This window comes from Cydia pomonella, chromosome 6, assembly GCF_033807575.1.
Source record: "Cydia pomonella isolate Wapato2018A chromosome 6, ilCydPomo1, whole genome shotgun sequence".
Taxonomy (NCBI): Eukaryota; Metazoa; Arthropoda; class Insecta; order Lepidoptera; family Tortricidae; genus Cydia; species Cydia pomonella.
Window position 1 is genome coordinate 1,986,370 of NC_084708.1, and position 21,391 is coordinate 2,007,760.

Consider the following 21,391-nt stretch of genomic DNA (forward strand, 5'->3'; position numbering starts at 1 on the left):
GTGGCTGAGCGAAGTACGTACGTGGGTCGAAATTCTTTTCCTTGTCTTATTTTGGACCACTCTGTCACGCTTGTATTTCTGTATTTTATCAAATAAATAAAAAGCGGCCAAGTGCGAGTCGGACTCGCCCATGAAGGGTTCCGTACCATTTATGACGTATTAAAAAAAACTACTTACTAGATCTGGTTCAAACCAATTTTCGGTGGAAGTTTGCATAGTAATGTATATCATATATTTTTTTTAGATTTTTCATTCTGTTATTTTAGAAGTTACAGGGGGGGGACACACATTTTTTCACTTTGGAAGTGTCTCTCGCGCAAACTATTCAGTTTAGAAAAAAATCATATTAGAAACCTCAATATCATTTTTAAAGACCTATCCATAGATACCCCACACGTATGGGTTTGATGAAAAAAGATTTTTTGAGTTTCAGAAGTATAGGGAACCCCCAAAATTTATTGTTTTTTTTTTCTATTTTTGTGTAAACATCATAATGCGGTTCATAGAATACATCTACTTACCAAGTTTGAACAGTATAGCTTTTATAGTTTCGGAAAAAAGTGGCTGTGACAGAATCGGACAGACAGACGGACATGACGAATCTATAAGGGTTCCGTTTTTTGCCATTTGGCTACGGAACCCTAAAAAGGCGAGTGCTATTGCATGTCTTTTTAGCTGTAGATTATATTTACCATGAGAAAATTAAAAACTAAAGCTAACTCCGTCACGTTTTTTTGGGGACAAAGAACAAGACAAAGAATACGAGAGATCTTCTATTACGGTCTTTCCAACCAAAAACTGTATATCCGGTCTTCTCTACATTGACCTTAGTAATTGAAGGTTTACAATTGTATCTGGAGCGTCGGATTTTACCGACCCCTGTTCTGACACATTGCTAAATATCGTAAAGGCTGGTGGTAGACCCAAGGCTCCAAGAACCAAAGCGGTCGGGTCATTCTACTCTCATTTCCCTAGAATCTCATTTCCCTGGCTATACATATTCGCAAATTCCCAGGAGATTCCGCTTAGCTATTTCGTTGTGGATGGAACTTAGCACAAGTTACACAATCATCAAAAATGAGATGCTAATAAAGCGGAATATCCTGGTAATTTGCGAATAGGTATGGCCAGGAGAATGAGATTTTTGTAGAATGACCTGGTCATACTTCGAGCCCCAGCTCAAGGACTTTAATTGTTAAGCTATTTAGGGTTTACTTTACATTGGACATTTCATACCGTTAGTATTATTGACAGCTAAATTAGCTTCAACCCTAAATAGATCAACATCGATGATTTTATTGATGTGCATTCAAGTACTCCTAGCGTTTGCGTGAGCATGTTTGCTTCAGACTAAAATGAGAGTGTAACTTTGATTGTATGGAAGCGGCTTTTGGCGGCGGGTTCATGCAAAGCTTGCATTAAGCTGGTATTCTACAGCGAAAATAATCTGTGCGCAATCGCTAGATCTGGACATGCTGGACGCACTTTTGGATCGTAAACATTGTTTGTAATGTACGAAATATTTGATACTTACGAGTCTTTTTTTGGTGAAGGACTTCTTGAGCATGCGTTGATTTTTCTCTAGGATGGAAGGTCGGGGCGTTTTCATAACAGCGACTGCAATTTTTGGTTTGGACTGGATTGCAGAGGTGCCTCAAAGATATTTGTATGCATGTCGGAGCTAACTTTGATCAAATACGTCTTGTTATACGTTAAGCTACATAATATGATACAAGCATATCCTTTATCTATGAGCGATGGCGATGGCCGACATCCTTCCCGAGTATACCAATTGGATACAATCAATTACAATACCGAACTGGACCACAATAAGTGGTCCTTTTACTACGATTATTTATTTACTAGAGGAATTTCTTTATGCTGTTTTGTTACGAAAGCCAGGAGATGCCAATGCCATTTTCTAATGGATTATATTTTAACTTTAGTTCAGGAATTATTAAATATTAAGAATAAAAAAAACACTATTTATTTCTAGGTACTTAAAAAAAAAGAAAAAAAAATATATATGTACATAAAAAATACTTGAATTTGATTGAGCTTTTCCACCATTCGGCGCGGTTTCGCTTCATGATAACAATATTAGTTCTACATGACATTAAAGCTCTACAAGGGGCATCTACGTGTTGGATCTATATCTCCACGCAAGTTTATCAAAAGATCGCGACTTGTAGGCCCGTGAAATCCAAGGAAATAATTATTATTATGGCTCCTCTACACGATGGCCCAACGCAGGCCAGTCCAAGGGACGCATTTATGCGTTAGAGGGAGTAAGTGATATTGCTATCTCATTCCACCGCATATCTCCGTCCCTTAGACTGGCCTACGCTGGGCCATCGTGTAGAGGAGCCCTTATGTATAGTGCCATTTCCGTCAGTAGAAAAAAGGAACAAATTAAAAAAAAATATGCGAAGGGTTATCGTCCCATAGAAAATTGGAATTTCGCTCCTTTTTCTAACGACAATGTTGTTTGACAGACTAGGTATATCCTAAATATGATGTAAATAGGTACTTACCTACTTGCTTACATTTAGACATTCGGCACACGCTGTTATATAAAGGTACGGTGTTTTTCACCAACAAACTGCCTTCAAGTTTGGCGAAACTTTTGTTTATATGTAGTCATAAGTATTTTTTTTATTGTAAAAAGAAACATATATATGGGATCCTATTAGTATAGCAGGTATTTATGTGTCTTCTCATATTTGTATGCGGAACGAAATATAGGTATGTTAATTTTCACCACACTAGAAGATGAGAGGTGAGAAATTTGCGTTTTATCCACATGTGTGGCAAAGTAATCTGATGCTTTAGAGTATGTTCCATTTTTATTATGTTAGCTCGTAGAATTGACTTTTGAATGATGAATATTTGATAACGTTCATTTGGATTTTATTTGGTTTGATATGTTTCAGTTAGAATTTTCAAGAAGTTAGAGTGTTGGTGTGGTGAAAAATTTTGTGTTGCTCTCGCTGGCAAAGTTGTTGTAAAGATGGCGTCTGACTTGTAACATTTCGGTGTAATGTAACGTGATACAACCCGAGCATTACAACAGTCAGTGCAGCGAGCCGAGCCGCTCGACGCGAGCACCGCGTGCTCCACTCGGCTGTCGGTTTTTACGCGAATCCCTTTGAGTGTTACAAAGGTGGCGACTGACTTGTAACGATCACCGTGAACGATACATTACAAGCAAATGTTACAAGTCAGTCGCCACCTTAAGGGTTCCATAATTGGAATTCAACGAAAAGTGGAATCTATAGCGTTGCGAGGGTTTTCCATGTGAAAAACAAATAACTATTTCCATTTAAGTAATTTTTACTTTCCGCACCTACCTTTACCTTTTTACCTTCTTTGTTAAATTGTAGGTTAAATGTCATTGAACAATAACCCTTTTCCAGGATAATACGATTCATCGACCACATGCGTATCAATTTAATTTAAACCTTAGTAATCGAATTTAAGGCACAAATTAGATTGTATTTTTGGGAAATGAGACTCGTCTTCAAATTAATCACCAAAACTTAACTTTTAGAATATATTTAGATTTGTTGAGAAAACCTTTTAGATTGGTACGACCTGGGAAAGGGTTAAGTTTCATTGCCAGCAGTGCAGAAAAGCAATGTGTGTTTTCGGGAGGCGTGGGAAGGGGTAGGAAAAATCATACAGTGCGTAACATGTTATAAAATGTGTATTAAAAGCAAATGGCATAACAACAAAACATCAGTGAAATCTTTGAATACTTACACGATTTTTTATCGTTTTTTTATTATTTGCGGCAATTCACACACTGTGACACAGTCTGCCGCGGGACCAGGGTATGGAGCGTAGGTAGGTATGAATCGTTTGGCGTGTGTGAATAGCCTAGTCTTTAAACTTATTAGTGATGACAGACGGCCGCATCGGACCGTGACCTTGGTGCGGTCCGGCGCACGTTCGATCGTGTGTAAAGGTGGTCCGCCGTACGTCCGTTAAAGTGCCAATTACATCCACACTTCATCAGGCCTGATATCAGACCCGGTTTTGGGCCCAAAAACTAATATTTTTCCGTTTCACCAAATATCAGCACATCGTTTACAATATTTGAAATGCAAAAAATGGTTCATAAATCATATCAAACATTGAAAATTATTGGCCATTACAGACAAAGTATTTTTTACATTTCAAATATTGTTAAGGATGTCCTGATACTCCGTGAAAAGGAAAAAGATTAGCAGGCCCGAAATTGGGACTGATTTCGGGCCGGAAATCGGGAAGTGTAGATGTAATTGGCGCTTAGGGGGCACCCCACACGACGGTAGACGGTAGTCTTTAGAGCGTCGGCGTCTTGTCAGCGCCATGGAAAACGGCGTGGAGATTTTGCGTCGAGCAGCAGCCATAGTTAGAGACGCCGACGAAAAATACATATTTTAACCACACCAAGGTCGCGGTCCGGTACGCCCGTCTGTAATGGCTATAAGAGTTCTTATAGAAAAGCGGTAACAAATAATGACAAATACAGCAGTGGCAGTATGGTTCCATTTTTATCGCTTGTCACTATGCCCGTCACTTTCGCGCTTACATACTTGTTAGAACGTGACAGGCATGGTGACAAATGATAAGGAGCCGACCATCTTAGCCCTACAGATCGGTAAGTCGTGGATATGACACAAAAACAAACAACACAAATACACATTCACAACACAACCCTTTTCTACAAAGTGCAAATGCAAATATAAGCAGTAGCTAAAGCTAATAGTGAAAATGTTAAGGATTAAAGTGTCACTTAGGTATATTGTATGTTAATATTGGTCAGTTTATATGCTTAAAAATACGTATCTTAAGTGTGCGTTAATTTCTTACTGTTTCTAGATTTTTTAATGCAAAAGTGCCCATAACGCTATGAAGCTGATTTCATTTCTTCCTAATTTCTGTCCTATGCAATGCACTATGTATAGGGACAAATTTCGATGACAAATATTTTTTAAGGCAAATTTCGATTAACTTAATCTATTATCCCATGTCTGGTTTTGATTGGGATAACTTAGGGAGATTAAAGGATGACTCCCACTAGAACCTCACACTTCCGGCGCATCGTTTTCAACGGGTGATCGGTGATAACTTTAACTCAGTAGAATAATGATTAATGAATGATAAGTGCGTCTTTATTTAAATGTCAAGTTAAGTAGGATTATTACCCGTTAACAAGTACTTTAGTAGCCTCCTCAGCTCAGCCGCATACGCGGCGACAGCCATCGGCTTGACATTAACAGCGGTTGCCGCGGCGCGTTGCGGTGTGTTGATTAGTTCCGGCTAGGGTTAGCACGACGGACCCGAAATGTATGGGATAATCCGCGGATTCAGATACAGATCCGGATAATTTCATACGTTTCGGATCCGGATTGCATTTCGGCTTAACGCCGTACGGGCCGCTTCGGCACGCTGTTGTGTCGCTAGCGTCGTGAAATAGCATCTTAGAGCCTACCGCATCGAAATTTTCTAACACACAAATAATATATAAGAGTGATATAAAGACAAATACTTAACTTCTTTTCTTTGACGTTCGCGGTAGGCTAACTGATATATTGGAAGATTGGCCAGGAAATAAAAAGAAAGCAAAACTAACATAAAAGATATCAAGCATACTAAGAAATACTCTTGACAGAATGTACCCAATAAGACGATAAATGCGTCTTATAGTTAGTGTCAATCTACTAGGATAACAATAATCAGTTACCCGTTAACAAGCACTTTAGTGGCCTCCTCAGCCGCATACGCGGCGTCAGCCATCGGCTTGACGTCAGCAGCGGTCGCGGCGGCGCGCTGCGCGCGGTGCGCCGGCGTGTCCCGGCCTAGCGCAGTGCGCGCGGCCTCGGCGCGCTGCTGAGCCGCTAGTGCGGCGTTGCCGCGGGATACAGCGTCCGATATGTTGGCGGCTGGGGGTGTGCTTGGCCAGGGAGCTGAGGGGGTTTCTGTGGAGAAAGGTCGAGTTGAAAATCTTCGCCATATCAAATTTTATTTAGCTAACAATAAGTCACAGATTTACATATACCATATATGACACAAATTCATCAACTTCGCGTGTCCGAACCACGACCAAAGGTCGAGGTTTGCCGTCGCTATTAACAGTCCACACGCGTCAGTTGTTGCACGTCCGTGAAAACTTAAAAAAATGCAATAGCCCAAAAATTGCAAGCACCCAAAAGCAGCAAGGACATATTTCCTATCACAGATACCTACGTAATTCTATTACTTATGTGTAAATTCATTTTAAAATCATTTCTTAAGTATTCTACGTTTAAAAACTATATTTACTATATTTATATTTATTATATATCTCTCCCCATTTTCAAAAATCAGCTGAAACTATACTTTCTATCTCTATCTTAAGTTGCCATTTATATATTGTATATGTGTAAGTATAAATATATATATATATATATATATATATTGTATTATATTATATTGTATATTTATTAGTATATTAGGTATTGTTTTAATACTTATATAAGTAGTATGTGTGTTTGTATTTAAGTCTCCATATTTAGCTCCTTGCACTACCTGTTGACTTTTGTATGAGTTCGAAATTTCCTGCTACCTAAAGGTTGTCTGGAAGAGATCGCTTTTTAGCGATAAGACCGCCTGTTGTTACCTGGTTCTATTTTCCATTAAAATTCATTTGTAGTTTTACATGTATGTAAAATGTATAATTGTTGGTGCAATAAAGAATATTTACTTACTTACTTACTTACTTTACATTACATACCGCGTTTGTTTTGAGGGTTTGATCTGACGTTGTGTGTTAAAGAGACAATGAATATCGGAACAAGCGATAGTGTCGCGCATCGCTTCGACTTCGTGGTACAGGTCATTTATCATTCGTCTGTCAAATTTAGCGACTAGTATTGTTCGTTCTACAACATAATGTGTGTGATATATTATATCAATAATCGATTTTAAACGATACCGGACAGACGAATGAAAATACTATTACGTATAAAAAACAATATAGTAGTTATTGATAAAAACAAACTCATTATGTCCTAATTTTACACGACAGCTTTAAAAAAGGAGTGTAATTTGAATATATACGACTATATGTGTATACGTTTAGTATGTTCATAAAATTATATTGTCTTTAAAATAGAAAAATGGATTGCAGCCACAGAAATCTAATGGGACGGAAAAAGATTCCACGGCTATGTACTTAGATTTTGGTGGCGGTTTAGATACAGATGATAAAGATAAGATAAAGATAGTTTATTATTCAAGGAGGCATATTACAATGCTCTTATGAACGTGAAATAAAGCTACACCGGCTCTAACCCTACACCTCTGACTCGAGAACATTTAAATCCCCCCCTCAATTGTAGGAGGGTATCCCAATATGGACCGGCAAGAAACTCGGCGGGACACATCTTTTCGAAATATTACATCTTATTATTAACATGCATTAAATAAGAAAAAATACAATTTAGATTACTATAGAAACCATGCAATTACATACAGTAGCTAGGTACTCAACATCAACATCAAACATTTATTCAGCAAATAGGCCCGGGTTTGGACCCGGGTACGTCCTTTAAGGACTACGCCCAAAAGGGGTATGGGCATTGTGAATGTCATCTCGCTTTGTGTGGTAGGGCACAGCACAGCGGATGTCATTCCAGATCTAGAGCAGAGCCCAACTGGGGAAGCACCTCCACTTTACAGAAAACCGCAGCCCAATAACACTAGACCCTACGGTTGTCAGAGCTCAACGAGGGGGGGGGGGGGGGATAGGGTCGGCAACGCGCATGTAACTCCTCTGGAGTTGCAGGCGCACATAGGCTACGGAGACTGCTTACCATCAAGCGGGCCGTATGCTTGTTTGCCACCGACGTAGTATAAAAAAAAACTATAAGGGTTCCGTTTTTTGCCATTTGGCTACGGAACCCTAAAAAAGGCCACAGGGGCAATATTACATGTATTTTTTTACAAACATTGAAAATAACAAAATACAATTAGAAATATGGAATCAATGAAAAATTAGATACTTATTAGAGATGGATACAGTGTGGTGTTATGAATTTAAACTTCGAGGCGTAAACTACAAGACTCGAGTCACGACCGCTGAGTCTAGAAGCCTCGAACCTTAAAGTCTGGACCGTATAAGCCTCAATTAATAAGTTTGCGTTGCTGCTTACGATCAGAGAAACCTCGAGTCTTTAGGCCTCAAGCATTAAAGCCTCCTAAGCTTTGACGGTTTAAGTCTATAAGGTTTGGAGCATTTAAGTCTTAAAACTTCTAACAAATTAGATCAATCTATGCCATATTTGATAGTTATACAGGGCCTCACGGGCACGTGAAGAACCCGAGCGATTTTAACAGTGTAATCCTGAGGTTATTAGAATAAAAAAATATTATAAATTTTTTTGTGAAATAGGGGAAAAAAGAAAAAATATATTTGGAGTTTATCGCGTTTTTGTTTGTAAAATATCAATTAGAGTGGATGAGCAATACCTCTAAACGTAAAGTTAAAGATTTATGTCGACTGCAGATCAATTTTATGAGTGGCATAAGTCTCTTTGCGATCTGTTAATCACTACACCCAGACATGACTACAAAGTGGCAACGTAGTTAGGTTCATAATATTCTTTAAAAAAAAACCACAGTAATATTTTCTGCCTAGGACGCTCATTGTTTGAGCTCTTAATGCACGAATCAGGCCTTCGAGGTTCGGGGAGCTTCAGCTTTCAATAGCCCCGAGTTTTTAAAGCTTGAGCTCTTTATGAGGCCCGAGTCTTAAAAACTTACACTTAAGAGCTCGTAAAATGCTTGAGTCGTTAAGGTTCTGAACTGTTTTTGAGCTCAAACCTTCAACGCTTTAAGTCTTCAAAGCTTAAACCTTCAAGGTTTGCGAGTCTTTAAGGTTTCAAAGCCTTCAAGACTAGTCTTTTAACAACACTAATACAGTGAGATGAGGTTCCGGAAGCAAGAGAAGCTCAAATGGAATCTTAAAATAAAAATAAAACCGAAATGGCATCACTAAAATATCTACACGTGTCACTTCATAGGGTCAAGGTGCCAAAACGAACTAGTTTTATTTAATAGGTGCTTGCGGAAGACTGGTTTCATAATCAATTAAGAACTAAATTCCGTAGCAAGTTTTCAAATTGAGTGGAAAAATTAAAGTATATTTAAATGTTTTCTTTAACCACAATTTTTTTTTATGATTTTGAAGGCTATTTTAAACAACTAAATGAATTTATTTGTCATTAAATTGATTGCAATGTAATTAGGTATGTTTTAGGTGGCACTCTTAAAAATAAGAGCGTTATGTAATGTACGAGTATAATATTATATTATACAATCGTGATATAATAGAGAGCTTTTCAGTCGAGTAACATATTTAGGCAGCTGAGTAAGGCACGAGATTGAAACGCTTGAGTATATTATATCATTATTGTATCAACAGAGCGGCTAAGTCTTGCAAGAAGGTTATACGGAAAGCTCGATTTCTTCACGTACGTCTTGTTGGCGCCAAGCTAGCCTCTTACCCGTCAGGGAGTAAGGCGTTTTGGTCGCTGGCAAAGTCGGTGGAGTCGAATTTCTGTCGCCCCTCTTTACCTCCATTGCTGAGGCCGGATGGATCACTGGCTCATACAGCTAAAGAAAAGGCAAACTTGTTTGCCTCTCTATTTGCTGAAAATTCGCGTCTGGATGCTGGCGCCGCTAAGCCTCCCTCCTTACCTTCCTTTGGTGCTTCAATGGCCGAAGTAAAAATACATCAAAAGGAGGTATTGAAAGCACTACGCTGTCTGGACGTGAACAAAGCTAGTGGACCGGACGGAGTTCCAGCGATTGTGTTGAAAACTTGTGCGCCTGAGTTGTCTCCAGTACTAACACGCCTGTATCGTCTTTCCCTGAGGTCGAGCCAAGTCCCCGAGTCTTGGAAGCTTGCAAACGTACAGCCTGTACCTAAGAAAGGTAGTCGTGCTGACCCGTCTAATTATCGGCCTATCGCGATCACCTCCATACTCTGCAAGATTATGGAGCGTGTACTGAACACCAAGCTCCTGGCATATCTCGAAGGTAACGATCTCCTCAGTGATCGGCAATACGGCTTTCGCCGGAACCGGTCAACTGGGGACCTTCTGATTTATGCCACCCACCTATGGGGCGAGGCCATCGAGAGACAGGGTGAGGCTATCGCCGTGTCCCTTGATATTTCCAAGGCCTTTGACAGAGTCTGGCACGACAGCCTAATAAGTAAGCTCTCCGCGTATGGGATCTCGTCTGGCCTGCGCTCCTGGATCACTGACTTCCTGAGGGGCCGATCTATTCGAGTTGTCCTAGACGGATGCTCGTCTGATCTTTTGGCTATTAATGCCGGGGTACCTCAGGGCTCAGTCCTCTCCGCAACCCTTTTTCTGCTGCACATCAACGATCTGCTCAAGCCCGGCATCTTTGGGTACGCAGATGACAGCACAGTTACGGAGAGATACCTCTCTGACGCGAGGGCCAGTGAAGGTGACACCAAGATCCTCAGGGAGACCATGGTGGAACGTTTGAATCTGTCCTTGAACGCAGTGGCCGAATGGGGCGAAGCCAACTTGGTCGGATTCAACGCCACCAAAACACAGGCGTGTCTTTTCACCGCAAAACGGAGCCAGTTCACCTTGGCTCCCACTTTCCGAAATGTGTCCCTTCCCGTGACTAACACTTTAGAGCTTCTTGGTCTAAGTTTAAAATCGAACTTAAACTTCGGGTTGACTATTGAGTCCAGGGCTAAAACTGCTGCCAAAAAACTTGGTGTCCTATTTAAGGTGAGGCGGTATTTCACGCCGAAACAGCTTCTCTCCCTATACCAAGCACAGGTCCGCTCGAGCATGGAATACTGCTGCCACCTATGGGACGGTTCCGCCAAATATCAGCTGGCGGCCCTGGACTCGATAGAGCGCCGGGCTCATAGACTTTTTGGCGATGACCCATCAATCAAGTCAAAATTACAGAGCCTTGAGCATCGCCGTCGAGTCGCTAGCCTATCGGTGTTCTATCGGATACATTTCGGGGAGTGTGCACAGGAACTGCACGATCTGATCCCACCTTCCTCTTTCCATCATCGGACGTCCAGGCGTGGGGAGCGAATGCACCCGTTCGTGGTACACATTCCATTTGTTCGCACTAAACGGTTTGCCTCCTCTTTTTTGTTACGGACGGCTAAAGAATGGAATGCGCTCCCGCCCTCTGTATTCCCTGATAAATATGACCTCGGTCTCTTTAAAGCAAGAGTGAATAGGCTACTACTGAATCGGTGAGCTCCATCTTAGGCCCTGTCTTCACTTTCCATCAGGTGTGACTAGAGCCAATCGCCGATCATTTTATAATAAAAAAAAAAAAAAAAAAAAAAAAAAAAATACTACTTATATTTTTTCTACGAGTTATCCAAAATATTATTTATTTTTACTATAAAAACTAAATACTTAATTAATAATAATTATTTAGTTTACACACACGCACACACATATACATACACACCCACACACACACACACACACACACACACACACACACACACACACACGCGCAGTCAAGCTTACTGGAAATTAAATGAAATGAAATTAATTTATTTTAATATAGTTTATGTCGTTCTTGTATCATTTATAATTAATGTATTGCTTGTTAGTATAGTAGTTATAGGTAGTAAATTTTGTAAATAGTACAGATCTTAGTATTAGTTATTAATAATCACGGAAGAGCGGTGCCTCCCAACACAGGCAATATTGCTTACCGGGAGACACCATCCCCTAAATTATATCAACTGTATTTAATGAAATAAAGAATTTTGTATTTGTATTTGTTTGTATAATTCGCATCGTAGCCGTAGTCGTACTTCATATGCAAAAAACGGTTTCATTAGGAGAGCGTGCAGGCTCTATGACGAAAAATTTAAAAATGTAGATGTTTTCCATGAAACACTATTTAACTTCAAACGATTATCTTTAGAATGTATTCAACAGCCATAATATTGTTATAAATTTATATCAGGGTTTCTGGCACTGTTTATTAACACACCGTTTATGTTATTAACAATTCATATAGATAACTCGTATACTTTAATATTTTAATGTTGAGGTTCACATAAGTATTTTAATGAAGGAAACTGTAAGTCTACAACATAAATAACTAACATTGTATTTAATATAACAATACAAGAATGCTTGTTTCTGAATAAATAAATAAAAAATTAAGTATCCCAATCCCAGTAGACAAAAATGTTGTACAAAAGACATAAACGCGCGGTTATTGAGTCCCGCCCCGCGCCCGTTTAATTCAACCATTACAGTCGACCGAGTAGAAAAACGACATTTAGATACGAGTAGGTACCACTTCACTCGCCTTCAGTCGCCATCAGATATATCGGAGCGGCCTAGGTTTTCACAAATATCTGAACAATGCCTCTATGACTATTATCAGGACTTTAATCTTTCTTGTCTTCTATTTATAGCAAGTAGTTTTAACTATGTTATTGTGAATGCATTTTATTTTCGAGAGAAATAAATGAATCTGAATCTTTAAATGCATGCTCAAATTTGCTCATGTATTTTTGAGTTCCTAGGCCGGTCCGATGTACCTATCTGATGGCGACTTGCCCCGATTAATTCAATCAGGAGGATGGTGTTTTTGTAATCTCAGCACAACTAACCTAACACTACTTAAAAAGCATGCTCATAAACTCATGTGAAATTAAAGAACTAATACCTAACCTTCTGAAGGCCATTTCTTGTTCAAAATCGGGTTCAGATTAGGTTCTATCGACGTCAGATTATACACCGTTCTATTGTCAGATTGCCAACCGTATTCAAGTTGAAGCTTTGGAGCCCTTAGTTACGGGAATCACAAATCACATTGGGAATATAGGTAATATATTTATCGAGGTTAATGCTTGAATAGGTACCTATACTTAATAATAACTCACCCTCTAAGGGCCATTTCTTAAGCAAATTAGATTCTATCGACGTCAGGTTATACACCGTTCTGTTGCCAAAGCTTGTCAGACTGCCAAACATATTTAACTTGAAGCCGTTGGCCACGGGGATGAAGATTGATAGGGGATGTTAAGGTTAATGCTTGAAAAGTTGAAAACGATAGTATAAAAATTACTAACCTTCTAAAGGCCATTTCTTGTTCATAATCGGCAGCAAATTAGGTTCTATCGACGTCAGATTATACACCGTTCTGTTGCCAAAACTCGTCAGATTGCCAACCATATTAAGCTTGGAGCCATTCGCAACAGGGATGACGATTGGCAGAATGGTGTTATTGTCAAGGTCGTCACCGTCGAAGTCGTCGGCCAGATTGTAGGAGACGGTGACGAGGAGAATGATGCTTAGAAGGACTCTGTGGGAAAATGTGGTTGTTAGATACACAATTATAGGACAATAATATTATTATAGGACATTTTTTTACACAGATCGACCTAGCACCACAGTAAGCTCAATGAGCTAGTGTTGAGGGTACTATAGACGACGATATATTATATACTACATATATATAGATAATCATAATATACATATGAAACGTCTATAACTCAGAAACAAATATTTGTCATGTCGCTTGTCGCTTGACTCGAAGACATACGTGGGCTGCACTAGAGGGTATTGTTATGGTGGTGTGTTAGCTATGGACACTACAGACTAACTTACAGTAAAGAGACGCAGATGGCGCACTGGCAGTTCCTCAGTCGTTTGCGGTAGCGACGCGTTATGCTGGACTCGAAGACATACGGGGGCTGCACTAGAGGGTATTGTTATGGGGGTGTGTTAGCTATGGACACTATTACAGACTAACTTACAGTAAAGAGACGCAGATGGCGCACTGGCAGTTCCTCAGTCGTTTGCGGTAGCGACGCGTTATGCTGGACTCGAACACATACGTGGGCTGCACTAGAGGGTATTGTTATGGGGGTGTGTTAGCTATGGACACTACAGACTAACTTACAGTAAAGAGACGCAGATGGCGCACTGGCAGTTCCTCAGTCGTTTGCGGTAGCGACGCGTTATGCTGGACTCGAAGACATACGGGGGCTGCACTAGAGGGTATTGTTATGGTGGTGTGTTAGCTATGGAAACCATAGACTAACTTACAGTAAAGAGACGCAGATGGCGCACTGGCAGTTCCTCAGTCGTTTGCGGTAGCGACGCGTTATGCTGGACTCGAAGACATACGTGGGCTGCACTAGAGGCGTCCGCTCACCGCTCGTTCCAGGCCGCTCCATTCTTCAATACTGAGAAGGGAAAGAGCTTCTTAGATAATGTAACGGAAAAAAAATATGGTCCACGTCCACACGAACGTCGAAGGTAAATTTTAAAACGTAATTACGCGATGAAATCCCTTCTTATAGGTAATAATGTGTAAATATCATGAAAATTTAAATCATTCAAACCTGTTGTTGTCGTGGTAATCTGACAAGTTCTTGCAACAGAACTGTATATAATCTGACGTCCGTAGAACTGAATTATATGCCGTTTTTGAATAAAAAGTGACCCTGAGTCCCAGTTTCCCTAATATGTCAAGAGTTTTGACCGTTTTTCAGGAATGCAGCCGGAAAACGAAAATTCTGGTAACCCGGTAGGTAGGTTCTGGGGTACCAGAAGATGAGTATTTTTTATCGCTGCTTTTTAACAAATATTACTCAATTCATAATTTTACCTCTAGAACTGCCTTATTTGTCTTTCAGGGCAGAGTTAGCTAAGGCACATCGCACATGAGCTGAATCTCTATGGTCACTAATTAATTAAGATATTCAAAGTTTTTTCATACTATTAATTAACACAGTATAGATTGTATTATGGGATTATAGGTGCACTTAACATTTAAAGAATATAACCGCTACGTTTTAAGGTGGTTCGATTTTCATACAAAAAAAAATCGCTATTTATTAATTAATTACACAATATTATTACATAAATAGTTGCGCATCTATCTACTTTCGAATATTCATTTGCGCTAAATTAATAGAAAAACTTTGTTTCATACAGAAATCATGCAATAATCAACGTTATATTTTTATAAATTTTACTCATGTGTGTGTGACAAATGTCGTGTACAAATACATTGCGGCGTTGCCACCCCGCCTCGGACGGCCATCGGCGCGACGTTGCGATGTTTGACGCGTTTTTAGCTGACTCTGTCGACACTGACACTCAGTGTGACCAGGCGTACGATAATTGTCGTACATGTACGATAATTTGGGCCCCGGTATGACGTAATGTTCCAAAGAGCATTATCGTACACTAAAGTACTATAATTTCAGCCCTTGGATGATGCCACCTTAAAAGTCTAGTAATTTGAAGCAAAATATGACACTTTCTCTCAGAAATAGGCTAAAATTAGTATCTTTTGGGTGTTCGGCTCCTTGGTGTAAGTTTAAAGTTTAAAATGTCACAATTTCCTGTATACCGTTTGAGTCTATCCCAAAAATACACAAACATAAACAGATTTTTTGCGCAATTTAGACGAAAATTGTCTTTTTTTTAATTATTAATTGGAAATTTAAGCTTATTTTGCTAGACATTTTTAGGGGCTGCCTTTTTGATTGGCGGACGATATTTTTTTCAACGGTACAATAATATTGACACTCAAGTACGATAATTCTCTTCCGCTCACCTGGCAACACTGCTGAAACTTGACAGGACCTGGGGGCCTACCGCGAAAACCTAAATTCGCAAATTGCGGGGATCTTTCTCTTTTACTCTCACTAAGACGTAATTAGAGTGACAGAGAAAAATGCCCGAAATTGACGAATTTCGATTTTCCCGGTAGCCGCCCTGGTGCTTCAGGTACTTGATAGAAAACAACGCTGCCGCATGTTCTGAATTGTGATTTTATGTGTTTTTGGATTGAAAATGATAGCAACGTCTAAATCAAGTTACAAAAATCATCGATATTCTGGTCCGCGAAAAACCAAGAAAAGTGTAACTGTGATTGGAGTCTACAAAAATGACCAATTCATAGAAAATATGACCTAGAAACTAGTTCACTTTTATAAAACTCAATTTTGCCCGAGATTGTACTTAGGCGAATACCTAAGGGAGCTAAGTGTATTGATCTTGAATAATTAGTTGGCTAATACATATATGACTCCAACATGATATGGACATTTACATCATAACTATTATACCTAGTTTGTTACTAAATTCTGTTACTCGATTTCATTATTTCTTCCTAGCGTTGTCCCAGCATATTGCCACGGCTCAATGGAGCTTGGGATCCGCTTTGACAACTAATCCCAAGATTTGGCGTAGGCACTAGTTTTTACGAAAGCCACTGCCATCTGACCTTCCAACCCAGAGGGTATAACTAAGCCTTGTTGGGATTAGTCCAGTTTCCTCACGATGTTTTCCTTCACCGAAAAGCGACTGGTAAATATCAAATGATATCTGTTCTGAAGTTCTGGTACTCGATTTGCAACCTCTTTATTTCCGTTAAAACAAATGCTACCGAAAAAATAAAAAATGACATAATGTGGTGGATTTGTGAGCTATAATTATATACCACACATAACGCTTATCTCGTCGTATCTATAATGAATTGAGGCCTAAAAGAGAATCGTATTCCAATTTTTTGAAACGCTTGTATTACTTTCTGTATTAACTAAAAGTTGCCTTAAAATTCAGCTTTTATACTAAAAACGGCTTTAAATATGTTAAATTAACAAAATATATTTTGACAGATGCTTTCGTGCCCAAAACGCTCTTTCAAAATTGTGTGACGTCACAGTTTACGGTTTGACACATAACTACATACACACGTAGAAGATACGAACTGTCAACTGATATTTGTCATTTGTTGTTAATCGCCTAACTGTCAACAGTGTCAATCCGAGAGTTGTGACGTCATCAGAATCTTCAATGACGTTTCGAGTTTGGTCACGTGATGTGTGCCAAAAGATATTTTAAATTCAATATTTACAAAAATATGGTCATTACAGGTCCCGTAAAAGTAGTTTAACATGTTCTTATAATCAAAATATTTTTTTGGGATACAATTATGCCCTAAGATTTGTAGATGGAAACAACCCTATTGCGTTGCACAAATGTGGGCACCCGCCAAACATGATTTTGAGTGTGTCATACTCAGGGCTAACACAGATTCATTTCTGTGAAAAAGGTGTGAAAACCGGAAACTGGAAACCGTTCTCGAACCAATAGTGAAGCCCTTAAGCCACACCCTATTTCAAAACCAGCCATGGATCTTTGAACAGGACTCAACTCCTGCACATAAGGCAAAAACAACTCAAGCCTGGTTTCGAAGGAACAAAATTGACTTTATTGCCCACGAAGACTGGCCGTCCTCCAGCCCGGACCTTAACCCCCTGGATTATGCCATATAGCAGGTTATTGAGGAGAAAGCCTGTGCTAAACCCCACACAAATCTTAACTCCCTCAAGCGGGCCATAGTTAAGACAGTGACGGAATTAGACATGACAATCGTGCGTGCCGCTATTGATGACTGGCCTCGTCGTTTGAGGGCCTGTGTCAAAGCCAGAGGAGGCGATTTTGAATGATATCGTCATATGTAATTCCTGATTTTGTGTACTTCATTTTAATATATACTTATTTAAACTTTCGTTGGTATATTTTATGTAGATACAGATTATTGCAGTAACAGAATTTAATAACCAACTAGGTAGAAAACAATGCAATACATAAACACATAAATTGGATATGACGTGATCCGTTGAATGAAATTGACAATAAATAAAATAAATAAATAATTTTCTATCTCTAGGCATTGTGTGAAACTTCTAGTTGTGTCAAAATATCGGGAAATCAATAATATAAACAAACATGGTAAATATCTCATTTCTTTTTATAATGGTTATAAATAGAAGGCCATGCAATTTTGTAACTCACTGTAATTTAATTAAATGTATCGTAAAAAAATGTTTTAATTCTACTGTAAAATAGTACCTACTTTTTTAAATCCTAGGCAGTAACGGATTGCTTTAATTTTAGAACAAAACAGCGTTTTTTTTTTGAAATAAATTCCGGAAAATCTGACTTACAAATTTGGACTTTCTTAGGTTCATTCTACTTAGAATCTTCTCCACCCTAGCATAAAAAAAGATATCCTAAAATATCCATACCATTACGTCACATTTTAGTGTGAAAGAAATTTCAATGTAAAACTAAAATTTCAATACAAATTTTCGGGTTTTTTTAGCACGAGGACTGATTATGCTAGTGATTCTGAGTTGGAAGAACCCAAAAATATCATGATGTGTGAGAATCAGATTTTTAATATTTTTATGGAAAACGCTCATATTTCTCATAAAATAATTTATTAATAATAGGTACTTGATAATACTGATAACAAAAACAATTAATGAGTCTCGAACCCACATCCTCTTGCATGTATTTCCACGTACATACCGCAACGCTATTGAAGCCTACTGACGCTGTGCCAAATTGTCTACTACAAGGATCCCAGTAAGACTGTTTGAATGTGTGAGTGATACTTAGAAATAGAGTCAAGAAACATTCTGTCGACATTAAGGGGTAGTTTTTGTACAATGAAGTGTTCAATGTTTGTTGTAATAGTTCAATATTTATTTAAAGAGTGCGCTAAACATAATTTACAGTATAGAAATACCAAGACTACTCCACAAAAAAATTTAAACTTAAAATTTGCAATTGTGGCGCCATCTAGTGAGGTTTAAGCTTTGGGTAACCTAGTCGAACCACCTTAGTTTTAGTATTATAACAAATGCTTAGGCGAAGTTGTGGATGGGTGGCGAAATTGGGCACCAAAGGATACTTTTGTCCACCCTGATTTTCAATGAACTACAAAATTGTTATCGGTGTTTGGTGATATGCCTCTTAGACGAATTTAAGCACTTCATGACTACATGCTTGATGGGCTGCCTGATGCCACATATCTGTAGTGACCTCGCGCTCTTACTGCTTCAGAATACGGTGCAAGGGCGTAGCCAGGCAGTGAACTGGGGGGGGGGGGGGAGTTGATATCGCTGGAGGCCTAGGGGGGGGGGGGGGGAGATGGTGGCAGACGCCCCTCTGCGGCGTTTTTTACATACATTGTATGTAAAATTAGATCCCAACGTGCATATCGTTCACGCTCCGTGGCAAACGAAACGCAACTGTCACAGTCGCACTAATATGGAAGAGTGATAGAGAGAGATGGCTATGCTACGCTACGGAACGTTAACGATTGTAATGTTGGCTACGCGGCCAGGGCTATAACCGCGAAAATCGAAGTTCGTCAATTGCGGGCATTTTTCTCTGTCAATCTAATTACGTTTTAGAGCAAAAGAGAAAGATCTCCGCAATTTGCGATGTTCGGTATTCGTGTTACCACCACGCCGCACACAACCACGTTCGACGTGTTTCCTGTCTTTCGTACTTGTCAATTCGAACGTAAGTGTGACAGGGAGGCAACACGTCGAACGTGGTTCGCGGTAGGCCCTCAGGTACTTTATAGGCAACGTATCAGTGAACAAAGAGATTATTATCATTTATAAACAGTTTCTTGTCTTTAATCTCAGGATGTAAACTTTAACTCTAAACGCGTTATCATACTGGCGATTGACAAGTCACCCCTGATGGTGTTCGCGCTCGCGACAACACCGAACTGTACCCCTAGTGTAGATAAATTCGATTTTTAAACGTGACGTACGCGTTTGCGTTTAGTCTCATTTTGTATTGGATTTAGAAAGAGCGCGCCAAGCGGGACGTTTTGGAAACTCAAAATCCTATGCAAAATGAGACTTAACGCAAACGCGTTCGTCACGTTATGATGTCGATAAAATTTACACTAGGGGTACTGAACCTTAAAGTAAACTTCAAGCTGTTTTGGATATTTGATCCAACTACTCGTAAAATGTGTATCACTGACTATCCGTTTACTATTATATATCTCTTCTTCCTAGCGAGTAGCGTTTGTTACCACGGCTCATGGGAGCCTAGGGTCCACTTGGCAACTAATCCCGAGAATCGGCGTTTTACGAAAGCGACTGCCAACTGACCTTTCAACCCAGAGGGGAAACTATAGTAAACGTCTTTATGATGGTAATGGCACCGTAATGGGATGGTATAGACAAATCCTGTAAAACAAGTATTTACCATCAGTTTTAAACGCTGGCAACATTTTACCATAAACAAGAGCAATAGTTGATATTCGTTAATATATTTAAAAAATAATGGCGTCTTACATCCCACGACTGGAGCAAAAACCATAGTTTTAAATTGTTAATAATATTGAAACCAATTGCAGTAGCTTTCATTAAATTACATAGAACAAATAAAGGACGATTATGAATTCAACTTTTAAGTCTTTTAACGCATTATACAAAAATATAGGTGTCGGTGAAAAATCAAAAATAACCCATTTTTTTTCTTAAATGTCCCATGATTGGTGCCGTTAACCTTGCCTTGCCTTGCCTTTTTGGGGATTCCGGTTTCCTCACGTCCAATTGAAAAATCAAAAACTCCTAGAACTAAGACGTTTTTGACATAGCCTGAGGGCCTGCCGCGAACCACGTTCAACGTGTTACCTCTCTGTCGCACTTGTAAATTCGTACGTAAGTGTGACAGGGAGGCAACACGTCTAACGTGGTTCGCGGTAAGCCCTCTGTGCCCGGGACTCGAGGGGTAACAGTATCCTCATAGACTAAATCGCGTAGAGTCAAACCAAGATAAGTTGTCAGCGATTTTCATAGCCCAGACGGTGCACGGGTTATTTAATTAAAACGTCAAACTTATATGAAATGATGACGTTTACTTGACACTTGCACCGTGTGGGCCATGTCTGGGCTATCAAAAGCACTGCCAACTTATCTTGCTTGTGTCATGATTTTTTAGTAATTGCACCAAATAGTGTACGCAAATATGAATTTTACTTGGCAACATTCTTAAAATACCTAAGTTTAATATCAGGGTGATGGGTAATGTTTAATGGCTTCCCTGGCAATACTAGAGTTAGCAAGTGGCAGGGGTAAGCGGAAGCTAAAGAGAGTGGAGTACAGACTCGTACACTTGGATTGCGGACGTCAAAGAGACGACATCTTGATGGTAACGGGTTGAGCAAAGTTAAAGAGGCATCTCCATTGTATACTTACCTAGAGCAATTACTTAGATATATTTATAATATTTGGTCTGACTCTATATACTTAGCTCGTATATTTTGGAAAATTGCCGGTGTGGAGAAGCCCTAAGTTTTATTTTAATTTAAACCTAAGAAAATAATTATGATGACGTAAGGAATGCAATAGAAAAGTTAGTCAAGGGATTGTAACTTATCTAAGTTGTCACGGTTAACACTATCTAAGTATTTAAATGTTTGTTTGTTACTTATCTGTCCCAAACTTCTAGCTAGTGGGTAGAGCTTTTCATAA

General features: G+C 39.3%; 1 protein-coding gene across 1 annotated transcript in view; it reads right to left on the reverse strand.

Annotated features, from left to right (window-relative positions):
- The window catches only part of LOC133518685 (chorion peroxidase), a 43,726-nt gene that overhangs the window by 17,562 nt on the left and 4,773 nt on the right, over positions 1 to 21,391 (reverse strand). The window contains exons 2-4 of the mRNA XM_061852360.1: positions 13,683 to 14,263; positions 13,145 to 13,377; positions 5,732 to 5,966 (exon numbers count right to left, since the gene is read on the reverse strand). Coding sequence (XP_061708344.1) covers positions 5,732 to 5,966; positions 13,145 to 13,247 — 338 coding nt within the window. The 5' untranslated portion in view covers positions 13,248 to 13,377; positions 13,683 to 14,263. The remainder of the gene's footprint in view (positions 1 to 5,731; positions 5,967 to 13,144; positions 13,378 to 13,682; positions 14,264 to 21,391) is intronic.